At 41.1% G+C, this 25,564-nt stretch overlaps 1 protein-coding gene across 4 annotated transcripts in view; it reads left to right on the top strand.

Moving 5' to 3' along the window:
• The window catches only part of TRIM37 (tripartite motif containing 37), a 48,161-nt gene that overhangs the window by 15,411 nt on the left and 7,186 nt on the right, over positions 1-25,564 (top strand). For 3 of the 4 annotated variants that reach the window (XM_073315504.1, XM_073315503.1, XM_073315505.1), the window contains 11 exons: positions 1,930-1,980; positions 4,123-4,204; positions 7,169-7,245; positions 9,957-10,136; positions 10,847-10,961; positions 11,248-11,460; positions 11,890-12,026; positions 12,708-12,793; positions 14,299-14,499; positions 18,305-18,616; positions 22,280-22,411. In XM_073315504.1, coding sequence (XP_073171605.1) covers positions 1,930-1,980; positions 4,123-4,204; positions 7,169-7,245; positions 9,957-10,136; positions 10,847-10,961; positions 11,248-11,460; positions 11,890-12,026; positions 12,708-12,793; positions 14,299-14,499; positions 18,305-18,616; positions 22,280-22,411 — 1,586 coding nt within the window. The remainder of the gene's footprint in view (positions 1-1,929; positions 1,981-4,122; positions 4,205-7,168; positions 7,246-9,956; positions 10,137-10,846; positions 10,962-11,247; positions 11,461-11,889; positions 12,027-12,707; positions 12,794-14,298; positions 14,500-18,304; positions 18,617-22,279; positions 22,412-25,564) is intronic. The other variant, XM_073315506.1, reaches the window with a different exon arrangement.

Here is a 25,564-nt window from a genome sequence, read left to right as displayed (position 1 = left end):
AGCAAATTCTGCTGCGGCTTTGGAGGGATGGGAAATAGGGAGTAACTGGAGGATTTGCTGCTGGAGAGCTCCCCAAATCCATCCTAAAAGCTACTTTAACCATTAGGGCTACTGCAGTGGTAGCCAGTGGGGGAAGATTTCTCTCCAGTATTTGGCTTGGCTTCTCAGGCTGAATGCTGGGTCTGTATTTATTTCCATGTGCTAAAAATAATCGATCACTTACCCAATTCTGTTCACCTCCTTTAGAGTCTTGTTTTTATCCTCCATGAGGACTCCACTTGTAATTGATGTTACATCCTAGCATTAGAAGTGGGATCCAGTTGGTGTGAAGAAATAGGTTTTGAATCATTTGTATACTGATGACCCTTCTTACCCTTGCTATTGGGGGCAGTCAGCCTATAATTGTAGGGCTCTCTTACTGGCAAATGCTCAAGTGGCACAATAAACGTGGAAGTGGTCTCATGAGATGCCTGTACAAGTCACCTTTAGTATAAAATAAAGCCCAAATGATCTGCTGGCACAACTCATTTTCAGAAAGGAGCCATTGGTGCTGGTTTATGCAGAAATCTGTGCACTTGTTAGGATGGGTGGCTGCAGCATTTTACATTTAAAACGAACATGCAGGGTTTCTATAAAATTTGGAGATAATTTTGCATTTGAGTAATTTTAAAATTACTCAAATCTTTCTAACCATATCAATCAAACATCAGTTTGGCAGGCTTTTAAAATATAGCCTGAAGTGTGTTCTTTTAAAAGTAAATGTTTATTTTAAAGGAGATGGTAGCAACCGATGGTCTCTTTTACTACAGGTCTGCGCTGAAACATGATATATTTCGGTTGTTTTGTTTCTCCAGCCACAAAGCAGTTCCTTCTCCTTAAATATTAAAAATCTGTAGTTTTAGATTTGCCTTAGTCATCCCTTGCTGTCACAAGGCAAATCATGTTAGGTTTTCTAAAGTTAATAATTGATCATTTTTGGACATTCTTGTCCACCTCCCCCCCCGACCACAGTTGAGTTGTTCCTGTTTCATTTTGCTCAGGGGACGGGAGGGATATGTATGCTTGCAGTGCCACTGGGTGAGTGGGGATCTGACACTGGAAGCCCACAGATGTCCTGTGTGCTCTAAAAATACCCTTCAAAAGCAATCTTTTTTTTTTTGAATTCTTGTTTATATATAAACTTGTGCAAAGCCTTTGTGGTTCGCATAATGTAGCTGATTTCCTTCGTGTTTTCTAAAAGCTTATTACCACTGTGTAAACTGTATTTCTTCCTTGCCAGGTGAGAGGTCATATAATTCAGCAGGACCCTAGAGTAAACTGGAATGTACAAATGTTTCCATTTCCAAGCTGAAGGAAATGCAAACCACATACAATTTAACAAGAGAAAAATAAATTGAGTCTTAAAATTTGTCAGTGTTAATAATCCCAGATGTTACTAATGGCACATGCATATAATACATTAATGTATTCTGATACTCATTTTAAATAAAAACATTTTCACACCCTTCAAAATCAGTTGCTGCTGCTAAAGATATACTTAAAATTGTAATATCTACCCAGGACGTATGTAATATAGTAGAATGTTAACATGCATTGGTATAGCTACTACTGTCTTCAGAAGTTGCAATTAAAAAAAATAATTATTACAGTGGTACTTATGTTCTGTTTTCATGACTTATGTTCTGTTTTCATGTTTTCATGAGACATGACCACTGTTGTGGTGGTATGACTATTAGCCTAATAACCTTTATGTCCTTTTAAAGATCTTGAGTGGGATTTTCAAAAGTGCTTTAGTGATTAGGAGTCCAAGTCCTATTGACGCCCTGATGGGACTTGTGCTTGCTTCTAAGTTACTTAAACACTTGTGAAAATCCCACTCTCTGATTTAATGCTACTTTCTTCAACTCTACTACTGTGTTTTCTCCCCAGTGAATTAGTACCAGCCTATGACTCAACCACCTTTGTCTTGGAAAACTTCAGGTAGGAATGTGTCCTAAGAAATTACCATGAATGTCAAGGAGTGTGTTTCTCGTTTGTTCTATATTAGGTTTTAAACCTCTGAATAGACCTATTGAAAACCACAAGATACCTGTGTGCAAGTGTGAGGAACTGAATCAAATCTCTTGACTTTTGTCTCCAGTAATGATCAGAAAAAGTAGCCACCAGTTCAGTAAACTGACTGCTAAAAAAAAATTCCATGCTGAAGGAAATTACTTCTCTCTAATCACCCCACAAATTTTAAAAAATCTGCAAGAAACATTTACATGATCTCTACATAGGCACTTAAAATTCTGCTCAGCTTGCAAGTTTTGCATCTTTCTAGATCATCTGTTGATTTTTTTTTTTTGGTAATGCAGCCGTTAAAGAATTAATTTTAGTTTATGTTCTGTTTTTGATTAAATTAGAAGTAATATTTGAGGCTAGAACTTTATAGTGCAATTTCCTGTGAATTATGACTTATTTTAGTGAGTAGTGAAAATTGAAAGTAGATTGAAAAGTTGCAAACACCCTTATACTACTTAACTTCTCACTCTTCTCTGGCTTTTTCCCCCCTCACAATAAAAGCATGCTTTAATCTCTCCTGTTGTAAAATCCCATCCCTTACTCCACTTGCCTCTCCCTTTTGTCTCCATGATCACTGTATGCTCTGTTTACAATTGCTGTCTGCAGTTCCTCTTCTCCAGTTCCATCCTAGACTCTTTCTCATACCAGTTTATCCCTACCTACTGTCATCTCTCATTCACTATCAAGGTTGGCTCCTGCCTCTGTATTGGCCCACAAAGCCAGCTTCCATCGCTCAACTTGTTTATATTTTCAAACAAGCCTGTTTGTGCTGTCTCCCATCCTGCTCCTCATGCTTGGGAGAAGCTGTCCATAAGCATCTGTAAAACTAATGCATTATCCTCCTTCAAAACTCATTTTCCGTGATGCCTACAAGAAATTTGACAATGGCTAGATTATTGGTGTGCTGAGATCAATGCCGATCATGCTGACAAGTGTTGTCTCATTGTTTCCTTCTTCTCCCCTGTCTGTCTGTATCCACCTGTTCATCTCTTGTCTTATACTTAGATTATAAGCTCTTTGTGGCAGGGACCATTTTTTGTTTTGTGTTGCTACAGTGCCTAGCACAGTGGGGTCTTAATCTTTGACTAGGGTTCCTAGGTGCTACGGTAACACAAATAATTAACCATTGAGGACAAAGAAATAATACAAAGGTACCTAGACTGGTTGGAAACATGGCTAGTAGAAGATTTAAGGACAGTTGCTGCTAATACATTTGTGGGGAAGTAGGGTGGGAGGGCAAACTTAAAACAAACGTTCATTGGGGAAAATATAGGGGAAAAAGATGGGAAGCAATAATGGCTGAAAGATATAAGGGTGATAGTGGATCTGTACCATAGGAAGGAAAAATAATCATGCATTTTTGTCCTGCAGATGCAGAGGCATCACATCATGGAGCAGAGAGAGAAATTCCTCTCTGTATGGCTCCTGTGTGACTGCGCTAGGGTTCTGGTTATGAGCACTGTATCACCAGAACAGCATTGCCAAATGAGTTCAGATAAAAGCACCAAAATAAAGGGGTGGAAGCGAATGGGTGGAGGAGATGATTTAAGAGGAAAGATGAAGAGTTAACTATATGTAGCCTGGTTAGTAGATATCTGAGTAGTGGGGAAAGAACAAAAGTCTACATCTCTGCTGCTTATGCTCTTTATATATTTGGAGTGGAATTATTAGTGTGGTATGATATGACAACACTAAGTAGTGGGATGGTATGTAGAGAAAATTGGGAAAAGTATCAGAAGAACTTTGCCAATAATGAGATATATTAGGCAGTGGAATAGCCCCAAGGGATGTTGTGGTAGTCTGGCTGCTTGGAAATTATAAAACTTTTTTTTTTTTTAAAGTATAATAGGGAACAAGGTCGCATGGAATAGATTAGATGAAGTAATGGGTCGTTTCCATCTCTAACTGCTGTGATAGCTTCCAAACATGCTACTGCATTTTATGTGGTGCAACAATGGATAGTTCTAACATGTAAATGGAATGATATTTATTCTGTCGCCTCCCCAGATAGGGTTTTGCTCCATCTCACTGTTGAATATTCATCCCTTCTTTCAACAGCACTTTGCGCCAGCGGGCAGATCCTGTGTACAGTCCACCTCTTCAAGTGTCAGGGCTTTGCTGGCGACTAAAGGTTTATCCAGTGAGTTTGTATACTCTTTTTTAAAAATATTTTTCCTAACAAAAATTTATCCACGGGTATAAATACACTAGATAGCGAGCTAGCTTAGACCCCAATCGTGCAAACTCTTAAGCACGTACGTATCGCTGCTCATGTAGACAGGTAACCTTACTTCAGGCATTTCCTAGTTTTTTAGTATTTGCAAGTTTAATATTCTTTTAAGGTAGTTTTGTGTGTGCATGTGTTATTTCCTAGTTTAAAAAACAAAACAAATTTCATCAAGTGATATCATATAGACACCATATGACTTATCAGTAGACCGCGGTCACTAATGGAGTGAGTGATAATAGTAAGTTGCCATTCCCTATGGAAGGCAGTGTGGCCTAGAGCACTGGGACTTAGGAAATCTGGATTCTACTACCAGCTCTGCCACTGGCCTGCTGGGTGACTTTGAGAAGTGACTTCCCTTCTCTGTGTCTCAGTCTCCCCATCTGTAAAATGGGGATTATGATATTGACCTCCTTTTGTAAAACAAATTGAGATCTACTCATGAAAAATACTGTATAAGAACTAGATACTGTTATGTGGATTACACTAGAGGGGGATGACACACGCTTGCTGACCGAAGAGGAATGGGGAGACTCAGGAATCTTGGGTTCTATTCCAGGCTCCAAAGGGGAGTGTACTGTAGTGAGCAAAGACTTCTGCCAGTCTCCCCCAAGCTTGTCCCCTCTAACCTTTCCCTGTACCAGTCCTGGCTCTGTCTCATTCCTTTTGCGTACCCAATCCACTCTCTGTTACTCAGGCTTCTCATCTAAGTGCCAGTCTTCTTGCCTAACCAGTTCCAGTTGCCCCCTCTCACTTGTTCATCCAGTCTGTCTCTTCCCAGTGTCTTCATTCTCCATACTTGGACTCCTCTTCCAATCTGTCTCCCATCCACAGCTCCTTCCCGTTCTCTCTTTGCCCAGTGCATCCCAGGTCTCCTGTACCCCGACTTCATGTCAGAGTGTCTCTCCAGCTCTTTTCGCAGTTTCCTTGCCCTGCTTATTTCAGTCTCACCCCACCCCCCCAACTGTTAGTTTCTCTCTTCCCTCCTCATCCTTCCAGTCTCACCAGGCTCCTTGTCCCAGTCTACTGTTTTCCCTGCCCCTCAGTTCATCTCTTGTCTTCTCTGTATTCAAGTCAGGTGCCTTCTGCCTCTGCTCTACCTTGGTCCAGCAGAGGGGTCATTTTAGAGGAGAGGAGACTGGCTCCCTGCTCTCACTTAGAGCCTAGCTCCTCCCTGGCTCAAAGTACCCAGGATCAGCAATTGTAGGGAAAGTGCTTCTGAGTCTCTGTAGCCCTGAGGTGGAGCATGCTCAGTTGCTCTGTGAGGATGGCACATGTGCAGTCTGAGCACTAGGAGCTCTGAGAGGCTCAAGCATGCTTAGTAAAGAAGTCTCTACTGAATGTGTGCAAACCACTTTTTCAAAGGGGCAGATTTTCACAGGAATGGGAAAAGGCGTATCCCTGACACAAGCCATGCCTACCAAATTTCAAGTCTCTGGTCACGGCATGGATCACTAGAGCTGTTCAAAGAAAATGTCTCCACAATTTAATGTGGGCAAAATGTGTTTTTTCCTTAGCCTCATTCTCAGAAATGACTGAAATTTTCTAGTAAAATTCAGCCTGAGGCAAGTGGAAAACTTCAGCCAAATTGTTAAAGTTATAATAAGCAACAGAAAACAGGGTTTTATAGTGACAAGTATTGTGCAGCCTTAATAGGTGTTGCTACCTGTTGCACCTATAATATATATGTGCTTACTTGTTTGCAGGATTGGGGCCTAAACTAGTTTACTACTTGTTGTACTTATACCCATACATAGTTGGGTCTGTGTGTGCCTGAAACCGTTTTGGGAAGTTGGGAGGAGGGGAGTGTGTTTTGTTTTCTGAGAGGAATTTCTCTTGTACGTTGTCTGATATCCATCGCTGAAATAGAAGAAATATCCAGTGTGAATGATGTTTCTTACGAAATCTCATTGAAGTGCAGCATTCAGACCACTGTGGCATTGGCTCTGCATGAATGTTGGAACATGAAGCTCTGAGTCTTGCCTTTCCCCAATCCTCCCGTTTGGTCAATTCTTTAAGGCAGCTCTGGGTGCTGTTTAAATTGTGCATGGAGTAAAAATGTTCTTATAGTTTACTGATTTGAATACAGCAACAGCTATATCTTAGTCAGGATCAACCCTGTATGTGCCATTGTCAAAAGGTGTAAAAATGCTATTTTTAAACAATGGTATGTTATGACACATTGTCAAAACCCAGGAAATTCAAGATAAGACTAACAATCTTTGGCTTACACTGTTGTGAGGGAGAAGGCTTTGCTGATTTTTGTTGTAATCTGAGTGCTGCTTAACATAACTCTTTAATGAATCTTGGTTAGTTAGTTTTCAATATACAGATTAGAAAACACAACTTCATTTTGCTTCAGCCCCCAAAATAAAAGGGTTTTGGAATTCTGCTCTCTAGTATTTCAGATAACTAGATATTTAATATTAAAAGTCCTCATTAAATTTTGATGTGAGAGGAAAAAGGGTTGTAATACTCTCAAGCTTAAAAATCTACCAGTCACTTTTATTGCCCTCCGTATACAACATTTTATATGAAAAATCAATTCTACAGTATGTAGAAGCACTTGCCAAACTATTTCTGTTTACACTTGTTTGAACTACTGAAATGCAAGAAGAAGAATAGGAATTTTAACTTCCAAGTATTCTATCGTGAGATACAGCCTACCACCCAGTCATATGCACATTTTCTAGATGTGTGTTGATTTCTACCTCCATTCAGGCTATGGTAGCTGTTTTTAGTCAGGACACGGTTTAAGTCCATTTCATGTGTTACTGTTCTGACTGAGGCTGTAGGAAATTGTGTGTTGAGATTCTGAATTTATTTTCTACAATAACAGATGATTTTAATAATTGTACCTCCTAACTTCTTTTTAAGGATGGAAATGGAGTTGTGCGTGGTTACTACTTGTCTGTGTTTCTAGAGCTCTCAGCTGGATTGCCAGAAACATCCAAGTAAGAAAATGTCTATTTACACTTCTTTTATGTCTCTCACCCAAGGAGTTTAAAGAGCTTTATAAAAGTGTATTCAGCCTCATGTCTCTGCTAGGACCTGATCCAAAGCTTACTGAAGCAGATGAAGATTCCTGTTGACTTCACCAGGCTTTGGATCAGGCCCCTTGTCCCATTTTACAAGTAGATAAGATGAGGCGCAAAGGTTAAGTAGGCCTGCAGAAGGACAAACAAGTCAGCAACAGACCTGTCAACAGAACCCAGATCTCAACTTCCAGTCCTTTGCTTGGTCAGCTAGACCACTCTGACTCTAAGGAAAAGAGTTCAGCTGAGAGAGATGCTATAAAATGACCATTGTACAGTCCTTTAGCGCTCTGATAAATCAAAATCATGTTATAACTGCCAATATTCTAATCTTGCCCTTTAAAGTCCACAGTTGCTCCAAAAAATAACATTTTTTACGTGCCTGGCTCCAAAATATGTCTAAATGTCTCAAGACTCTTTAGTTTAATAGGACACTTTCTGCAGCTTTTAACTTCTTCTCAGAACATTTTCTGGTTCTGTTTAAAACTTAGAATGCAACTGCTGACTGGAGGTGTAGAGGCTGTTTTAGCTGCTGGAGGAGCAGGAACTTGTGGGACTGAATCTCTGCTTAAAATTCCTTTTCCTATGAATGACTGACTTGCCAGGCTTAGAAAGCACAATTTGATAGCTGAGTGACATGCTCTGATTGAGGAGAGGAAAGAACTGAAGCTAAGAAATGTGCTGAGCCTGCTATGGAGGGGATATGTTAATAGTGATGTTGAAGGGACCGACAACTGCGTGGGGAGCCTTTCAGGTGAGGAAGAGGCGTTCAGGCATAATTTTGGATTTGAGGTCCGCAAGAGTTCTAAGGAGAGGATTCTAGGCCTATTTGGAGAGAGGCTTTTCATAAAATGGCCGAGCATTCATGCTAGCACCAGGAGACTGAAACAAGAGATACTGGCCGATGTTAGCGGACTTTAATAAGCAAAACATAATTCAAGCTTTTAAAAACCTTGTCTTCCACACATCCAGAACAATAAGATGCATTGTGGGGTGGGGCTTGCCTCTTCACATTAAGACCACTTGATAACACTTAGTACTAGAGACACTCCACCATCTGCAGTGCTCTTGCCATTTCACAATTAGCGTTGCATGGGATGGCGGAGAACCTGCATGTCTTTTTGTATGTATGTATTTCATTGGCACCATATCATTTGAATGTGCCTTCCCCTTTCAACACTGTTGCAGAGGCAGTCTGAGGTTATGGCTACACTACAAGCATTACAATGACACCGCTGCTCTGTAGTCACTTACTACAGTGACAGAAGGGGTTTTTCCATCACTGCAGTTAATCTACCCCCTCAAGAGGCACTAGCTATGTTCACTGAAGTATTCTTCTGTCACCTAACGGTGTCTGTACTAGGACTTAGGTTGGTTTAACTGAATTTGTACAACCCTAAGTGACATAACTAGGTCGATCCAAGGTTGAGGGGCAGATCAGGCCTAAGTGGTGTGTTTTACTATTGTGTTGTCATGGCACCTGTGCAGCTAGGCTGAGAAGGCTGCGTCTTACTTTCTATGGGTGCCCTTAATACAATATCCACCTTACTAAAGAGCGTTTTCTAAGAATTGTGAAAGTAATGATGGTAATTTTCTAATGCTCAGGTGCAACTGCTTTCTGCCATTTTCACATACTTGCAAAGGATAGGAAGAACTGGATAGAAATGTATTTTGTGCACATATAGTCCCAAAATCGCTTTCAACCATTATAAAGTGTATTCAACAGACCCCAAAATAATCTTAAATGAAAGTTTAAAGGACACAGTGAATTTGAAAATCATATTTCAAACTTGAAGCTACATATAATTGAAAGAAGTTAAGGAGAGAAAATATATATTTTCCTCTTTTCAGTTTGATTATGCATTTGACAGTATTTTCTGTAGTCGGTTTGACTGTTTCCTCTGTGCACATGCGGATAGGAGAATTCTCTTTTGTTCCTGTCTGAAAGACAGGAAAATGATTGTAAAACCTTAAAAATCGACACAGGGATTTAAGAGCTGGCAGGGAATCCTGGAGCTACTTTTTTTTTTTAATTGATTAGATTTCAAATTGTCCCTTTTTAATTCACTTGTTCAATTCTATTTGAGAAGTCCGTCTTCATCTTACAGCCCAGCTACTGTCAATCATATTGCACTTATTTCTCATGTAGAATAGACTGGCAAATGCACAGAGCTTTGACTTCAGATTTTATCAGCCCTGACACAGTTAGCCCTTGGCACCAGCAGCCTAGAGTGATAGCTGTGAAGCTGTAATGCAGAATCATTAGGGCCTAGCATTGAGAGAAATCCTGATCTGTGTCATTAAACTGTTTTAGTTTATAAATACACAGTAGTCCTTCAGCCTGTCCTAAAATGTAGTATTTTTTGCCTGTAAGCTCAGCCTTATACCTTTACCTCTTAAAATTTGTATATTACCCAAAAACCATCAACATGCTGTTCACTTTCCACTCTAGATTCTTTTCTTTTCTTGCTGAATCACCTTCTTAATTGAAAATCCTATTTCTTTTTAAAATGTGATGCTCGTAGTAACTTAACTTGACCTGAAACAAACATACCATATGCATTTTTCTTACACTGAAATCTGGTGATGTTTGTTACTGTTCCAACTAATTTCATTTTGTCCATGTTTAGATATGAGTACCGTGTGGAGATGGTTCACCAGTCCACCAATGATCCTGCTAAAAATATAATTAGAGAGTTTGCCTCTGACTTTGAAGTTGGAGAATGCTGGGGTTATAACAGATTCTTTCGATTGGACTTGCTTGCCAATGAAGGGTATTTGAACAGACAAAATGACACTGTAATTCTTAGGTAAGAGAGATGATTGGTTGCATATACAAACCTGTTTTCTGTGGCATTTTTAATAAAAGTACTACAGTTATTACCAAAGTAGGAAATAATTAAAATAATTAGATTAATTTAAAAAATATTATGGAATGCTTTGTCATAAAAGGAAAGGATTTTTAGTTCTCATGAGCTTTAAAGGAGAGTGTGTGTTTAGGAGAGGAAGTGGGAAAGATTTAAGTGCATAAATTCCTTTGAGATGAAGCAGTCATCTGCAAAAACTACACTTGACGCTAATATGCCTGTACTGGGCATGCATAGATAGAGAATTAAAAATTATTTCAGGAAAATTCTGCATGTGTTTTCAAAGGGGATTAATAATGCATTCCATCCCCCTTTGGGTATTGTCATTGAGATTAGTGGAACTTTGAGAGAGGAGGGTGTGGAAGGGTGTTTATAATGGAATTGAAGCTAACTTTGTTAGTGGAAATTGCAGCATTATGGCTAAATATAGATATCCTACACTTCTACTTCAAGTTGGGTTTTTAAAATATCACTTGTGGTTTGTCCATTCTGGTATTTCAGAATTCTGTATTAAAGTATATCTGGAAAAGTGTACAGGAATTAATTTCCCATCAGGCTTAAGCTTAATTTTATCACCTGGTTTTAAGCATTGCATTATTTTAGGTGGGATGTCTCAAGCATTTACAAAATTTCATTTTTGTGGCATTCTCAAGGTTCCAGGTGCGTTCACCTACCTTCTTCCAAAAGTGTCGGGACCAACACTGGTACATTACTCAGTTGGAAGCTGCTCAGACAAGCTACATCCAACAAATAAACAACCTTAAAGAGGTAAGTGTGAGGTTGGATGTGTATTTTAATGCCAAATTCAAACGTGGATTTAAATCTTTGATTATAGTGGCCACTGACCAGTAAGTTTGTTTCACTGTCAGGTTTATTTGGATATAGGTTGCTATTTTTAGAGCACTGATGGCGCTGGATTTTGTTTCCAGTTAGTTTCAATGTCTTTCATGTTAATCTGTTTAAATGTGTGAAATGCTGTTGCTTCTTGTAATTTGTTTTTAACAAATTTTCTTTGGCATATACTTATGTGTCTATTTTTTAAAATGTATTTAAGAGACTTGCAATTGAGCTTTCCCGTACCCAAAAATCACGAGGCATGTCACCTCCAGACACTCATCTTAGCCCCCAGAATGATGATGGTCCAGAAACAAGACCAAAGAAATCTGGACCGAGTCCTGAGGCACTACTTGAGAGTGTCACCACTCCAGCATTAGCAAGAGATGCCAAGGATGATGAAGAGGAGAAAATCCAGCATGAAGATTTCAATGTAGGAATTCTCTTCTGTTCCGTTTTCAGTTTTTATTTCTATCCATTGTACTGTTACAGGAAAATTATAGAAGCATGTGTGTTGTGTTAGATGAACTAGTCTCCACAAGTTCAGAACTAGTGGATAATGAGGTGTAAGGATAGAGACTTTTAGGGACCAGCAAAAAATTGTTTAAGGAGAGAGAGATTCCAAAGGCATGACCATCTGGTAAGCAAATCAGAGAATCTAGCTACCTAAAATGGTACTGTCAGGCAGGCATTTTATTTACTTGTATTGCACTTTCAGACCCTCCCCAGCTCCTGGGTGATATTACTGACCTCTGGTTTTGCTTTCTCAGTTTAGAATGTACTGTAGATAAAAATATAAAAAACCCAAATGCTTTAGATAAAATTTTTGCAGCACAGAAGTTCTCATGTTTTGTTGCTCCAGTATGAGCTCTCGGATGGTGATCTGGATGTAGACTTTGCCGGAGAAGATGAGGTAAACCACCTAGATGGCAGCAGCTCCTCTGCTAGTTCAACAGCTACTAGTAACACTGAAGAGAATGATATTGATGAAGAGACTATGTGAGTGACTGCAAAAACTTACCCAAAATTGTTGTCCTCTTGGCCTAATGTCAGTTCCCATCAGAATAGAATTAACTTACTTTGAATATCACAGTGTCTTTGATTGATGTGTGACAGATTAGAGGCCGAAAGCTGGCCCGGAAATTACACATGTAGTAATGTGGTAGAAATGTAAGATGCCAGGTCTGCAAGCAATTTTTTACTGATTTATTTCTAGTATGTTGGCTTATTCAGTTTAACCTGTTGTCCTTGACCAGCAATGCCATGTAAGGCTCTTTTCAAGAGATTAGTTAGCTCTGATCCTACAATAATTTACCACTGTGATACCCTACACAAATACAAGTGCTGTTTAGAAGTGGAACACTTGGACTTTAGACTATTTAAATACTGAAGAGTTGAAGGACACTGTTAGATCTGCATATTTAACATACTATTAAAGATACATATTCTTCTAATGAATATGGAAGACTTGCAGAATCAGGTTCTAAAATTCCACCTCTTAGAAGTCTTCAAATCTGACATGTTTCCGGTTTCAGAGTCAAGTGATGATGCATTTTGACTTGTTAATTCATGCAGTTTGGAAGCTACAAAATTGTAGTGGGATGTTTCGTTTTTCTATTGAGTTGGCAAACATTGCAATGCCTAACTGGAGCTGATGGTCTGATTTTTCTTCGCACCAAGGTCTGGAGAAAATGATGTGGAATATAATAGTAATATGGAGCTAGAAGAAGGAGATCTTCAGGATGATGCTGCTGGTGGAGCATCAGGTACAGAAAGAAACATTCACAATCTAACTAACAGTAATTTGTCAGGTTTCCTCCCCTGTTCTTTTCAGTGCCACATCAGAGGCAATATTGAGCCGCATATTCTAGAGGCTTTTCTATTTTTGAAAATGCTGCGTCATATGCTGTACACTAATTATTGCAGTAGAGTGCCAGCTTCCAACTGGTTAGAGAAAAAGTGGAGGGGCCTTCTACTGAACATCCTTAAGGAAAAATGTCAGTTTGAAGTTTCTCTGGGAGCCTGGATTTTAAGATGTTTCCATTCAAGTCAAAAGTAGACCAGCAAATGTCTTTGCTTCTACTCTACTGCTGTCACCATGGTTTCTTACTGCTTGACACATTCCTTTAGATTTTGCTACACTGTTGTTAGCTACGTTTTAATTAAGTGAGGGGCGTGAAATGTATGAATCTTTAAATGTGGAGCCGGAATTAAATTAAAATAATTAAATGGTACTCCGTAAGATCACTTGCAGCATAAAGGTGACTGCAATTCAAAATCTAACATGTTTTTTCCAGGATTTCTAAAATGACTGAATCTACATTTAAATGCACTCACGATGCCAGTGCCCACAGATCACACTGCAATACGGCAGCATAGGTCTGTTGGCAGTCTTTAAGGAATGCTGATCTTCATATCCTTGCTCTCTCTTTTTTCCCTTTCAGTATAAACCTGTTGTGCCTTAGATCCAGTCTCTGTCATAACACAGGCAAATTATGCCTCTCTTCAAAACATTTCTTGTCAGGCATTTGAGGAGCCTGACTAATTTATTTAAGTATGGCATTAATCGGTTAAGAACAGGAGTGGAAATGGGGGTGTAATGTCTTTAGAATACAGTGTTATCTAAGGTTCTCTTCACCTGTCATTTTAGTGGTATTTGTAAATCTTGATGCAAAGAATGTGTGTAACCCATTCACTTTAAAAGGAGCCTCTCACTTTCAATTGCTTATAGTGCTTTTTCACTCTGAGCACCGATAATGCTGTTTTTGGTCACCTGCTTTGGAAGGAAGCCTATTGGGCTGTCTAGTCTAATCTCCCAGATTGGACTCCAGACACAGTGACTGGGTCTCAGATCTCTTATGGGATTGCTAAACACTATGTAATAAGAACATTTCATAGTTCAAAGTAAGGCTCAATTGAAGATCTCCCTAGATCAGATAAAGAAACTCCTCATTTTTATGTTAGTGGGGTTTTGTTTTGTTTTTAAATCTGTAGGAACAGTTAATGTTCTTTGTATTTGATGAAGTCAAATTCTGTTGATTTTTCCATTTTTCGGGCTGTTAGTTTATCAGTGTACTTTGTTTTTCTTCAGTGCTTTTAGAATCCGTACTTTTTTGTAACAAGATTGCTTTTCCTGAGATTTTTTGGAGTGCTTTTTCCATCCTTGAACTGTATCAAGGATTTTCAGCTGCTCTGTTGTGAAATACAGAACCCTAGTACATGCAGACATAATGGTGTATATTTACTTTTCCCATGATGTTCTCTCTTTCAGGTAGTAGCCATGGCTATGCCAATACAAGTGGCAGATCTTCAAGGCGGGGAGGAAGTACTTTAGGCTCAGCAGCCAGCAGCAGTTTACTAGACATAGATCCCTTAATTTTAATCCATTTATTGGACCTAAAAGACAGGAATGGGATGGAAAATCTGTGGGGTCTACAGCCACGCCCTCCTGCCTCACTTCTGCAGAACAGAGGTAAATGGTGCATTTAAATACAATTCTTCCATATGTTCCCTTGACAAGAAGTTAGGTGCACATCAAATCTAAGTAATTTGTTAGAGATTTATGTAAGAACATAAGAACGACCATCCTGGCTCAGAAAAATGGTCCATCTAGCCCAGTATCGTGTCTTCTGACATTGGCCAGTGCCAGCTGCTTCAGAGGGAATGAACAGGTAATCATCCCCTGTTGCCCATTCCCAACTTCTAGCAAACTGAGGCTTGAGACACTTCAGACTATCATTTTGCATCCCTGCCCATCCTGGCTAATAGCCATTGATGGACCTATCCTCCATGAATTTATCTAGTTCTTTTTTGAACAATGTTATAATCTTGGCCTTCACAACATCCTGTGGCAAAGAGTTCCACACACTGACTATGTGTTGTGTGAAGAAATACTTCTTTTTGTTTGTTTTAAATCTGCTGCCTATTAATTTCATTTGGTGACCCTTAGCTCTTGTGTTATGAGAAGGAGTAAATAGCACTTCCTTATTTACGTTCTCCACATTGGTCATGATTTTATAGACCTCTATCATATTCCCCCTTAGTAGTTTCTTTTCCAAGCTAAAAAGTCCCAGTCTTATTAATCTGTACCTTTTCCAATTCCAATATATCTTCTTTGAGATGGGGCAACCAGATCTGCATGCAGTATTCAAGATGTGAGCGTACCATGGATTTATACAGAGGCAACATGATATTTTCTGTCTTCTTATCTATCCCTTTCCTAATGATTCTCAACATTGTTAGCTTTTTTGACAGCCACTGCTCATTGTGTGGATGTTTTCACAGAACTATCCACAATGACTCAGAGAGTTTCCATTAGCTTTGTCTGCATTGCCCATCATGAAGAGGGAATGGGGAAAGGCCACTGGATTCTGTCATTAGCTCTTGATGTATTTTCATAATTTCATAGTAGTCACTGTGTGCACCAAACCACAAAGTACTCTTTGGTTTAATAGCTGCTTTCAGACTTAGAACTGCAGATGAGTATTGAGTCAAAAAAATTTATGTGTGGGGGCAGGGACAGTGTCTGTTTAAAGATAACTCTGGGGGGGGGCGGTGCCTGAAGAGTAGTTCCAACTCCATGCACATCTTGTGTAGCTATCTTGGTATCTATGAAGAGAGTAATACCTTATCCTTATTTAGTACTCTGCTGTAGTAAAGTGCCAGATAAATAATGGATTTCCATCTGGAAAGGATTATGGTGCTATAGACATAAACAGAACAAAATACGATATACACAGAGTACGGAATGGCTATTTCATCTTCTAAACTTTTAGCTGTTGGCTGAAAGTGGAGCGATTGGAAGGATTACATAAGTTAGTGGGGAAGCTATTTCAGACATTTGAGGAGGCATGGAAGAAAGCACTTGAGAAAGCAGGCACAGGACACAAGTGGCAAGATCAGGTGGATTGTAAAGCAAGGAAGGAAGTGTAAGAGAAGTTGAGGGCAGTGATCATGATGGAAGGCTTGAAAAGTGAGAAGGCACTTGAAAAATAGTAGAGGCTGATGCAGAAACTCATGGAGGAAGAAACATGTACAGAATGTCAGAAAGGAAGAAAATAGTGGACAGTTTTTGTGCTGATACTTATTTAATAACTTGGTTAGTATTTTGCATAAAATGTATTTGAGTTATAGTGTTAGGCTGATGTGCCCTAACCTTAATTTTGTGTGAACCAAAGGAAAGATAGATAGCAAGCTGTAAATGTAATTCTGTCACAGCTAATTATTGTTGAAGGTCAGATGTTCCTCTCCTTTTTTAGTGAAGAATCAGTAAATGAATCAAACCTCATAAATAGATTTAGCAGAGTTAACATTTGTTTGGGGCTAATTGGCCCACAGCTAGAATATCTTATTTCAGGTCACTTTGAAATGACCATTTGTTGGCTTAATAGAGCAGAAGAGAAATATATAGTCCATCTGGTACAGATATATGCTCTTTCTCTTAACATGATGATGGCATTTGCACTGTTCAATCTAAAGATAGGAAGTGAATGGTCTGAGTTTTGATAACTTTCAAATTTAGTCTCGTAGTAAAATTCATGCAGTGGCAAGCAGGGTTGTTCAGTCAGTTGTTCTTGTGGCAGAAAGTCTCTCTTCTTAGATTAACAAGATTTTCATAATGATGCAGAGCTTGATCTAGCTTCCAGACTGCAAAGGATATAAAGACAGTGAAGGGGTAAATAAGTCCTATGCAGTGTAGTCAGCTTTTAAAAAAACAAAACAAAACCCACTACCCTGAAGATTGGACCAAAGAAGCAGTTTGAAGCGGAGCATGAGCTACAGGTAATGCAAGGTTGCGTACTGTCAAGACTCTGCAGGTGCTGTCTAGACTCTGCCTTGACTGAACTAGAGAGACCAGGTGAAGTTACTGAAGAGATGGGATGAACTTTCACTGTTGGCAGTATGACCCAGACTGAGGCCTCCACGATAGTGTTGTGGTGGGTAGGGTCTCTGCTTCCTTCAGCCACTTACTGCATTTGGTGTGGTCTTTCTGTTTTGCTGAGATCCTTAAATACCTGACTGTGTTCCTGTAGCTTGTTCAATCACCATGTTGGAACAAGGCTTCTTTTATTTCCAGGGCTTCCTTAGTTTTGCCTCTGAGGGACTCAGAAGCCATTGGAGTTATAACTCTGAGCCAGTTGAATTTGCAGTGAGATACTTAGAATTCTGAAAGTGTAACATATAGAAGATTTCCAAGTTGATCTAATTCTGGCTAATTAACATAGACTCACGTAGATAGTATCTCTTAGAGCTGACCTGGGGCAGCAAGGGACCTAAGGGACTTCCTTTACTTCAGATTTCTCCTCTGAATTGTCAGTTAATGTGAAATGATTATAAAATTTATTCTTATATCCAAGAAATGCACTTGCCAACAAACTGATGAGCAGGTGAACTCAAACTTGTCCAGAGATATGGAAAGGCTCTCCGTCGCCATGACTGGCGCACTAAGGGAAAGCAAAGCACCCAGCACGAAAGAACCTCTGCCCACTGTTCCCATTGAGAGAGCTGCTGAGAGCAGATGACCTATGTCACTAGAGCCCAGAGGAAGGGGATGGAGTTTGATTATGTTAGATGAAATAGGATCATTCTGTGTTGGGCACCCATTTCTTTTTCACACATTAGAGTAACTACAGAGGGCACTGTGTACACAACTGGTCTGAAACTTCTTTGAGCGTGTCTGCACTATACAAATTGGTGCTAGCAGTCTTTTATGGAGTGGGTGAGGGACCTGATTCATGTTGTTGCATGTTGTCTTTTTTTGCTGGTGTGAACAGGAAAAAAGGTGCTATTCCCATTTTTTTAGGCAGTCTTGATTAACACTAAAATTGTTCCCTAACACTGTCCTGTTTTCCATCTGCACTGGCAATAAAAAGTAACATGGATTTCTCCCTGCCCTCAAGGGAAACAGTACTATCACTGATTCTTTGCTCTTATCACATAGGCAGCCTTGTGTCTCTTGCTATGTTAAAGGGATTGTCAGGTCAAATTTGGGACAAATCTAATAAAAATGAAGCATTTAAAAATCTGAAACCAATAGAAATGTTCCAAGATTTTTAAAAGATATTTATGGAAACCGTTTAACAAACATCTTCTTGTAGTATTTGCAACCCAGTCCTTGCAGCAGTTTGCTAGTGCATGGGAGCTTGGATGTGAAACTGACATATCCTCTACAAATCCTTCCAGTCTTAATAATGAAAGAGTTTAAAGAAAAAGAAACTACTGATGGAGGTTACAAACATTTTTAACCTTCGTATTCGTTTAACCTTTCTCTTGTAAAGCATCATCCTACTCTCTAAAAGACCGAGACCAGCGGAGGCACCAGGCAATGTGGCGTGTGCCACCTGACTTAAAGATGCTGAAGCGACTCAAAACTCAAATGGCTGAAGTTCGAAGCAAAATGTCTGATGTAAAAAACCAGCTGTCAGAAGTAAGAAGCAGCAATGCTGGCTCTTGTGAGGGGCAACCCAGCTTCCTCCCTGGTGATCAGGGGCCTTTGGCTGCCTGTGGCACAGAAAGCTGCAGCAAGTTACAAGAAATAGGAATGGAGTTGCTGACAAAATCATCAATTACAAGCTGTTACATAAAGAGTTGTAAGTGTGGGATGCGGGAGGGGAAGGGTTAAAGCTGTCACTGTATCTAGGTGTCTGGGAATAGATATATTCAGCCTTTTTATAGTTTAAACTTTATAGCTGAATTTGTTTATAGTAAATATCTTTTGAGAGGCAGAAACATGAAACTCATAGGGATCTGGGGCAAAAATTGGGGATTGGTCCTGCTTTGAGCAGGGGGTTGGACTAGATGATCTCCTGAGGTCCCTTCCAACCCTGATATTCTATGTTTGATAGAAATTAAATGGCTTCTCTAGAAACTGGTTCTAACGTTTTCAGCAAGGGCATTGTAGTTATTAATAATATTCCAGAATGTGATGAGAATCTTTGAAGCCCACTGCAGATGTTATTTACCTAATTTCATGTTGACCTTATGGACAGGTAGCATGAAGTTTAATCTTCTGTAAAGACAATTTTTGGTGGCAAAGGTTACCTGCAGACTATATGCGGATCACCCCTACACTTTGTCAATTTTGTTACTAAAATGTGACTGACCTTGCAAAAATCCAAGAAATCTCACAGAGCTCCAGAGAGTGAGTAATTTGTTCTCATAGCATGAGAATCTTTTTCTTCGCGTGTCGGTGTGAATCCCACAGTAGGTGCTTGTGTGTGAGATCAGAGTCTTTTGAATAGCAGCGTCACACACGTGTCCCCTGTGCCTCTTTATGCTCCCATACGAAAGTCCTAAAGGCCAGGGCAGCCGCATCTCTCCCTCTTATTGCTCATGGCAGCAAGATGGAACCTAACAAGTGTCTGACCTGGTAGTTCTTAGCTCTGGCTAAATTTCTCAAAATTCTTCACAAATCTTCAGAACTCTTCTGATCTACTATTATACAACCTCTGTGAACACCTTTGACCCATCTAGATTGAATACTGATTGCCAGACACTTCTGTATGCTCCCTTAGTGTACAGGGATTCTCAACATGGTGGATTTGAAACTTGTGGGCTTCAAGCTTGCACATTCTGTGATGGACTAATTACTTCGAAAGATGGACATAGCAGGTGCCTCTTCTGTTTAGGAGAGTCATATATACTAAGTAGATGTTTGGTGTGCATATCTTTGATCACAAGAATGTGTAAGTCACATGGCCTGGGGTTGAAGCTTCATCTCCTGGAGCAATCTATGAAGGCCTTTTCAGATCCTGAGGAGATGGCACCAGAGTCCTGACAGTGGACAAAACAGACTTCATCAAGCAGCTGTCTAGCAGACAAACAACTCCAAAGACCAGTGCGGAGAAGATGGCAGTGCAAGAAAAGACCTGGCATCAGCACCAGTGCCCCCAGCTCTGAAGCAGACTCCAGCTATGTTGCAGATGTTGGCACTAAAGCACACACTGTGATACTGAAGTCTGGTACTGAAGTCCAGCACCAAGAGGAGCCATTTTAAACCGGAGCAGAGACTCCACACACTGCTCAGAGCCTTCCTACAAGAATAGACCATGTAAAGTTTCTGGAGACAAATCCACAAAGCCTTGCATGGGTCTGAGGGCTGATGTTGAGGAGCAGCCTGTGGCACAAAGGAAAACTCCTCCAGCACCAACTCAAGATTGGGTGTTGCACTGCTCAGCAATTATGCCCATAGCAAATGAGCCTCTGGATGAGCTAGGTCTGTAACCTGTATTGAGGCACCTGCTGGTACTGATACAGACCCTGGTACTGAGAACGCCATCCATATTTCTCTGTACTACCCATAGAGGTGGTCTGTTCCTCCTCTCCATCACCGGTGCATACGTTCCCAACATCCTTAAGCAGAGAACCCTCTCCTCTACAATCTGTGATCAGTATCCCAAAGAGGCCTACCTGCGCTCCCTGCAGGACCTAACCACTATCGCAAAAGGAACGGCATTGGACTAGCCAATATCAAGCTAGCCAGTGATATCCCCATGACATGCCACCCTGTTGGGCTCACTGGGGTTTGCCATGTCAGTGTGCTAGGAGCACGCTGGAGAGCAGAAGTGTTCGCTTCCCCCATCACCTCTCTGCCAGACCACAGGGAGGGCCATCAAGAACAAGCAGATCTGCAGGCTGAGGAACACCAATGTCCTGCTTTACCACCAAAAGACTTCTCAGCCTTGTTGCCTGCTGAAGTTGTGTCTTCAGCATAACTTCAAGTTTTCCAAAAGCTCCTTCTGAGAATTTCAGACACTCTAGGGAGGGCTGCATTGGAGAAATGTCGTAAATTTGATATTTTTGACAACTGAGTGTCCATTCAGAATTGCTCTTCCCATAAATGAGGGACAGCTTGACCTGGCTAAAGCCTTATGGCAGACACTTGCCCATGTACTAGGTAGAGAAGCAGTATTAGGTTCCTTAAGCAGGTTTTGAGTTCTTTATGCCCACCCCAATCCAGGTTCCTTGGTTGAAGATCTAATTTATATTGGGATTTTATCTTCGAGCCATGGTCAGATTGTTCAATACATCATTTTACACTTAAGCTGGTTTTCTTGGTAGCTATCATCTCAATATGGAGGGTCAGTGCACTCCAAGCCCTTACTCCTTATGCATCCTTTTATAGAGAGAATGTGATTCTAAATTTGTAATGTGGTTGGGGAGTTTCATCTAAATCAATCAATTAACCCACCAGTTTTCTTCCTGAAATCATTCAGCACCAGGTGAGAGAAAGACAGGTACTTTGGGATTTTTCCAGAGCATTACTTTATTACATTGATAAGACTAAAGCTTTCCAGATGCTCTCTCCCCCTTTTCATGAGTAGCTGGCTTGTCAAAAGGCTCTCTGAGTGGATCCCACTCTGCAACTCCACCCATTATCAACTACTAGTCCACCTCTCCCTTCAGTTGTCAAGTTGCGCTCCACCAGGACACAGGCAGTGTCATCAGCCTGCTTCAGAAATGTGCCTGAATCTGAGTTTGTAAAGTAGTGATGTGGAGCCGACCCACTGACTTTCAATGAAGATTACACCCTTTACATGGCAGCTAGGTCTGGTACTAAGTTTGGGAGAGCAGTACATCAATCCTTTTAACTAATGCAGCTGATGTTTCTTGCCCCCACCATCGAAGGGGAGTACAGCTTCCCAGTCACCTACAGTGGGATCAGCACTGGCACATACTTGTAGAGAACAATTTCTCACTCTGTAGTAACTGTGGTTCTTTGAGATGCTGTAGTTAGGGTGAATCCCATGACCTACCTTCCATCTCTGCTTTTGGATTCCTCAGCTAGCATCTGCTTTAAATTGTGAGAGACTTGAGGGAGGGTTGGGGACTACTCTGCCTTTTACACTCACACCAGGAACACAAGGAGACTAGGGCTGCATGTGTGGCCTCAACAGACACTGCTGTTGAAAAGACTCCGATCTTGTGCGCACATACAGTGGGTTCATACTAACAATCCCATCTCAAAAAATTAAGGTAACCATTCCTGATCTGGTCTCAGGATTATTATTGATTAAGTGTGTGGCTTCTTCTCCACATACCTTCACAACAGAAATAATATGTAATGAAAATCTTGAATGAGTTTGAGAGAGGGGGACAATGTGGTGGCTCCAAGAATAAAGGGGAAGAGAATGTCTAGCGCCTTTGCATCAGTTAATTCCACTTCAGGCCAAAATAAAGATGGGATGATGCAGAGAATTGACTGGATGCCTAGGCAGTACATTCACACGCCTTTCGATTAAATATCTTTGCAGTCACAAGTAAGAAAAGTAATTCACCCAAAGCTACTCGTTCTGGAGCAGCAGGAAGCCTGTCTCTTCGAAGAGCAATGGACTGTGGGGACAATAATCTTCGCTCAAAGGGAGACTGCCAGACTTCCTCTGAAGGTAAATCTGAAATGTGGGAGTGCTTTAAATATGCTTTGGAATGCATCAGGGAAGAAGCTTTTTAACAGCATATCCTTGCTCATAAAGTTCCCGTCTTTGATTAAACTTTGTACATAAACCAGATACTATTTCCCCTAAACATGATTAACATTATTGCACCAATAACATTACACCATCTTACTAAGCCTTTGTGTCTAGCGTTCATGCTCGGTGTTCCTGGGACTTCCATTTTCTAACAGTAACCTGCCTATCTTAAATAGTTTTAATACCCTAAATTGGTGTTTGTAATATCTTGTACTTAATTACTACATTTACAAGCAAGTTACTGCTGAAACTTACCAGCCAGGGCTTAAATTCTTTGTTCTGTTTCCTCTAAAGGAAATACAAGAAAATTCTGCTTAAGTCCTTGTGAGACTTACTCCTGCACCATGTGATAATAGAATTGGACATTATGGCCACCAGGAAAACTCTTACACTTTTTAGTGCAGCTCTACCAGTGGTAGCAAAAGTGAAAACTGTAATGCAGCAGTTCATAGAATCATAGAATATCAGGGTTGGAAGGGACCTCAGGAGGTCATCTAGTCCAACCCCCTGCTCAAAAGCAGGACCCATCCCCAATTAAATCATCCCAGCCAGGGCTTTGTCAAGCCTGACCTTAAAAACTTCTAAGGAAGGAGATTCCACCACCTCCCTAGGCAACGCATTCCAGTGTTTCACCACCCTCCTATTGAAAAAGTTTTTCCTAATATCCAACCTAAACCTCCCCCACTGCAACTTGAGACCATTACTCCTTGTCCTGTCCTCTTCTACCACTGAGAATAGTCTAGAACCATCCTCTCTGGAACCACCTCTCAGGTAGTTGAAAGCAGCTATCAAATCCCCCCTCATTCTTCTCTTCTGCAGACTAAACAATCCCAGTTCCCTCAGCCTCTCCTCATAAATCATGTGTTCCAGACCCCTAATCATTTTTGTTGCCCTTCGCTGGACTCTTTCCAATTTATCCACATCCTTCTTGTAGTGTGGGGCCCAAAACTGGACACAGTACTCCAGATGAGGCCTCACCAATGTCGAATAGAGGGGGACGATCACGTCCCTCGATCTGCTCGCTATGCCCCTACTTATACATCCCAAAATGCCATTGGCCTTCTTGGCAACAAGGGCACACTGCTGACTCATATCCAGTTTCTCGTCCACTGTCACCCCTAGGTCCTCTTCCGCAGAACTGCTGCCTAGCCATTCGGTCCCTAGTTTGTAGCTGTGCATTGGGTTCTTCCGTCCTAAGTGCAGGACCCTGCACTTATCCTTATTGAACCTCATCAGATTTCTTTTGGCCCAATCCTCCAATTTGTCTAGGTCCCTCTGTATCCTATCCCTGCCCTCCAGCGTATCTACCACTCCTCCCAGTTTAGTATCATCCGCAAATTTGCTGAGAGTGCAATCCACACCATTCTCCAGATCATTTATGAAGATATTGAACAAAACCGGCCCCTGGGGCACTCCACTTGACACCGGCTGCCAACTAGACATGGAGCCATTGATCACTACCCGTTGAGCCCGACAATCTAGCCAACTTTCTACCCACCTTATAGTGCATTCATCCAGCCCATACTTCTTTAACTTGCTGACAAGAATACTGTGGGAGACCGTGTCAAAAGCTTTGCTAAAGTCAAGACACAATACATCCACTGCTTTCCCTTCATCCACAGAATCTCATCAGTAATCTCATCATAGAAGGCGATTCGATTAGTCAGGCATGACCTTCCCTTGGTGAATCCATGCTGACTGTTCCTGATCACTTTCCTCTCATGTAAGTGCTTCAGGATTGATTCTTTGAGGACCTGCTCCATGATTTTTCCGGGGACTGAACTGAGGCTGACTGGCCTGTAGTTCCCAGGATCCTCCTTCTTCCCTTTTTTAAAGATTGGCACTACATTAGCCTTTTTCCAGTCATCCGGGACTTCCCCCGTTCGCCACGAGTTTTCAAAGATAACGGCCAATGGCTCTGCAATCACAGCCGCCAGTTCCTTTAGCACTCTCGGGTGCAACTCGTCCGGCCCCATGGACTTGTGCACGTCCAGCTTTTCTAAATAGTCCCTAACCACCTCTTTCTCCACAGAGGGCTGGCCATCTATTCCCCATGTTGTGATGCCCAGCGCAGCAGTCTGGGAGCTGACCTTGTTCGTGAAGACAGAGGCAAAAAAAGCATTGAGTACATTAGCTTTTTCCACATCCTCTGTCACTAGGTTGCCTCCCTCATTCATTAAGGGGCCCACACTTTCCTTGGCTTTCTTCTTGTTGCCAACATACCTGAAGAAACCCTTCTTGTTACTCTTAACATCTCTCGCTAGCTGCAGCTTCAGGTGCGATTTGGCCCTTCTAATTTCTTTCCTACATGCCCGAGCAATATTTTTATACTCTTCCCTGGTCATATGTCCAACCTTCCACTTCTTGTAAGCTTCTTTTTTATGCTTAAGATCCGCTAGGATTTCACCGTTAAGCCAAGCTGGTCGCCTGCCATATTTACTATTCTTTCAACACATCGGGATGGTTTGTCCCTGTAACCTCAACAGGGATTCCTTGAAATACAGCCAGCTCTCCTGGACTCCTTTCCCCTTCATGTTAGTCCCCCAGGGGATCCTACCCATCCGTTCCCTGAGGGAGTTTAAGTCTGCTTTCCTGAAGTCCAGGGTCCATATCCTGCTGCTTACCTTTCTTCCTTGTGTCAGGATCCTGAACTCAACCAACTCATGGTCACTGCCTCCCAGATTCCCATCCACTTTTGCTTCCCCTACTAATTCTTCCCGGTTTGTGAGCAGCAGGTCAAAAAAAGCTCCCCCCCTAGTTGGCTCCTCTAGCACTTGCACCAGGAAGTTGTCCCCTATGCTTTCCAAAAACTTCCTGGATTGTCTAAAATTGTTCTCAAATTGAGAATTGCAAATGGGTGTGTATGTGTGGGGTGTTACAGTTCATGCTAATGGGATCCCAGGGAGAGGTCCCAGAATGGAAAGAGATTGAGAACTGCTGCTCTTGTGTATGCACATGGGAGCTAAATCATCTGTACCCTGTGGCTTTCACCATTGCTATCCCCAGAGGTGCTACACCAGTGCAGAGAAACACCTCTATATTTTCCCTGTTTAGACCAGCCACATAGAT

The sequence above is a fragment of the Lepidochelys kempii genome, chromosome 17, assembly GCF_965140265.1.
Source record: "Lepidochelys kempii isolate rLepKem1 chromosome 17, rLepKem1.hap2, whole genome shotgun sequence".
Lineage (NCBI taxonomy): Eukaryota > Metazoa > Chordata > Testudines > Cheloniidae > Lepidochelys > Lepidochelys kempii.
Note: the sequence above shows the minus strand (reverse complement) of the source record. Positions and strands in the feature narration are given on the sequence as shown.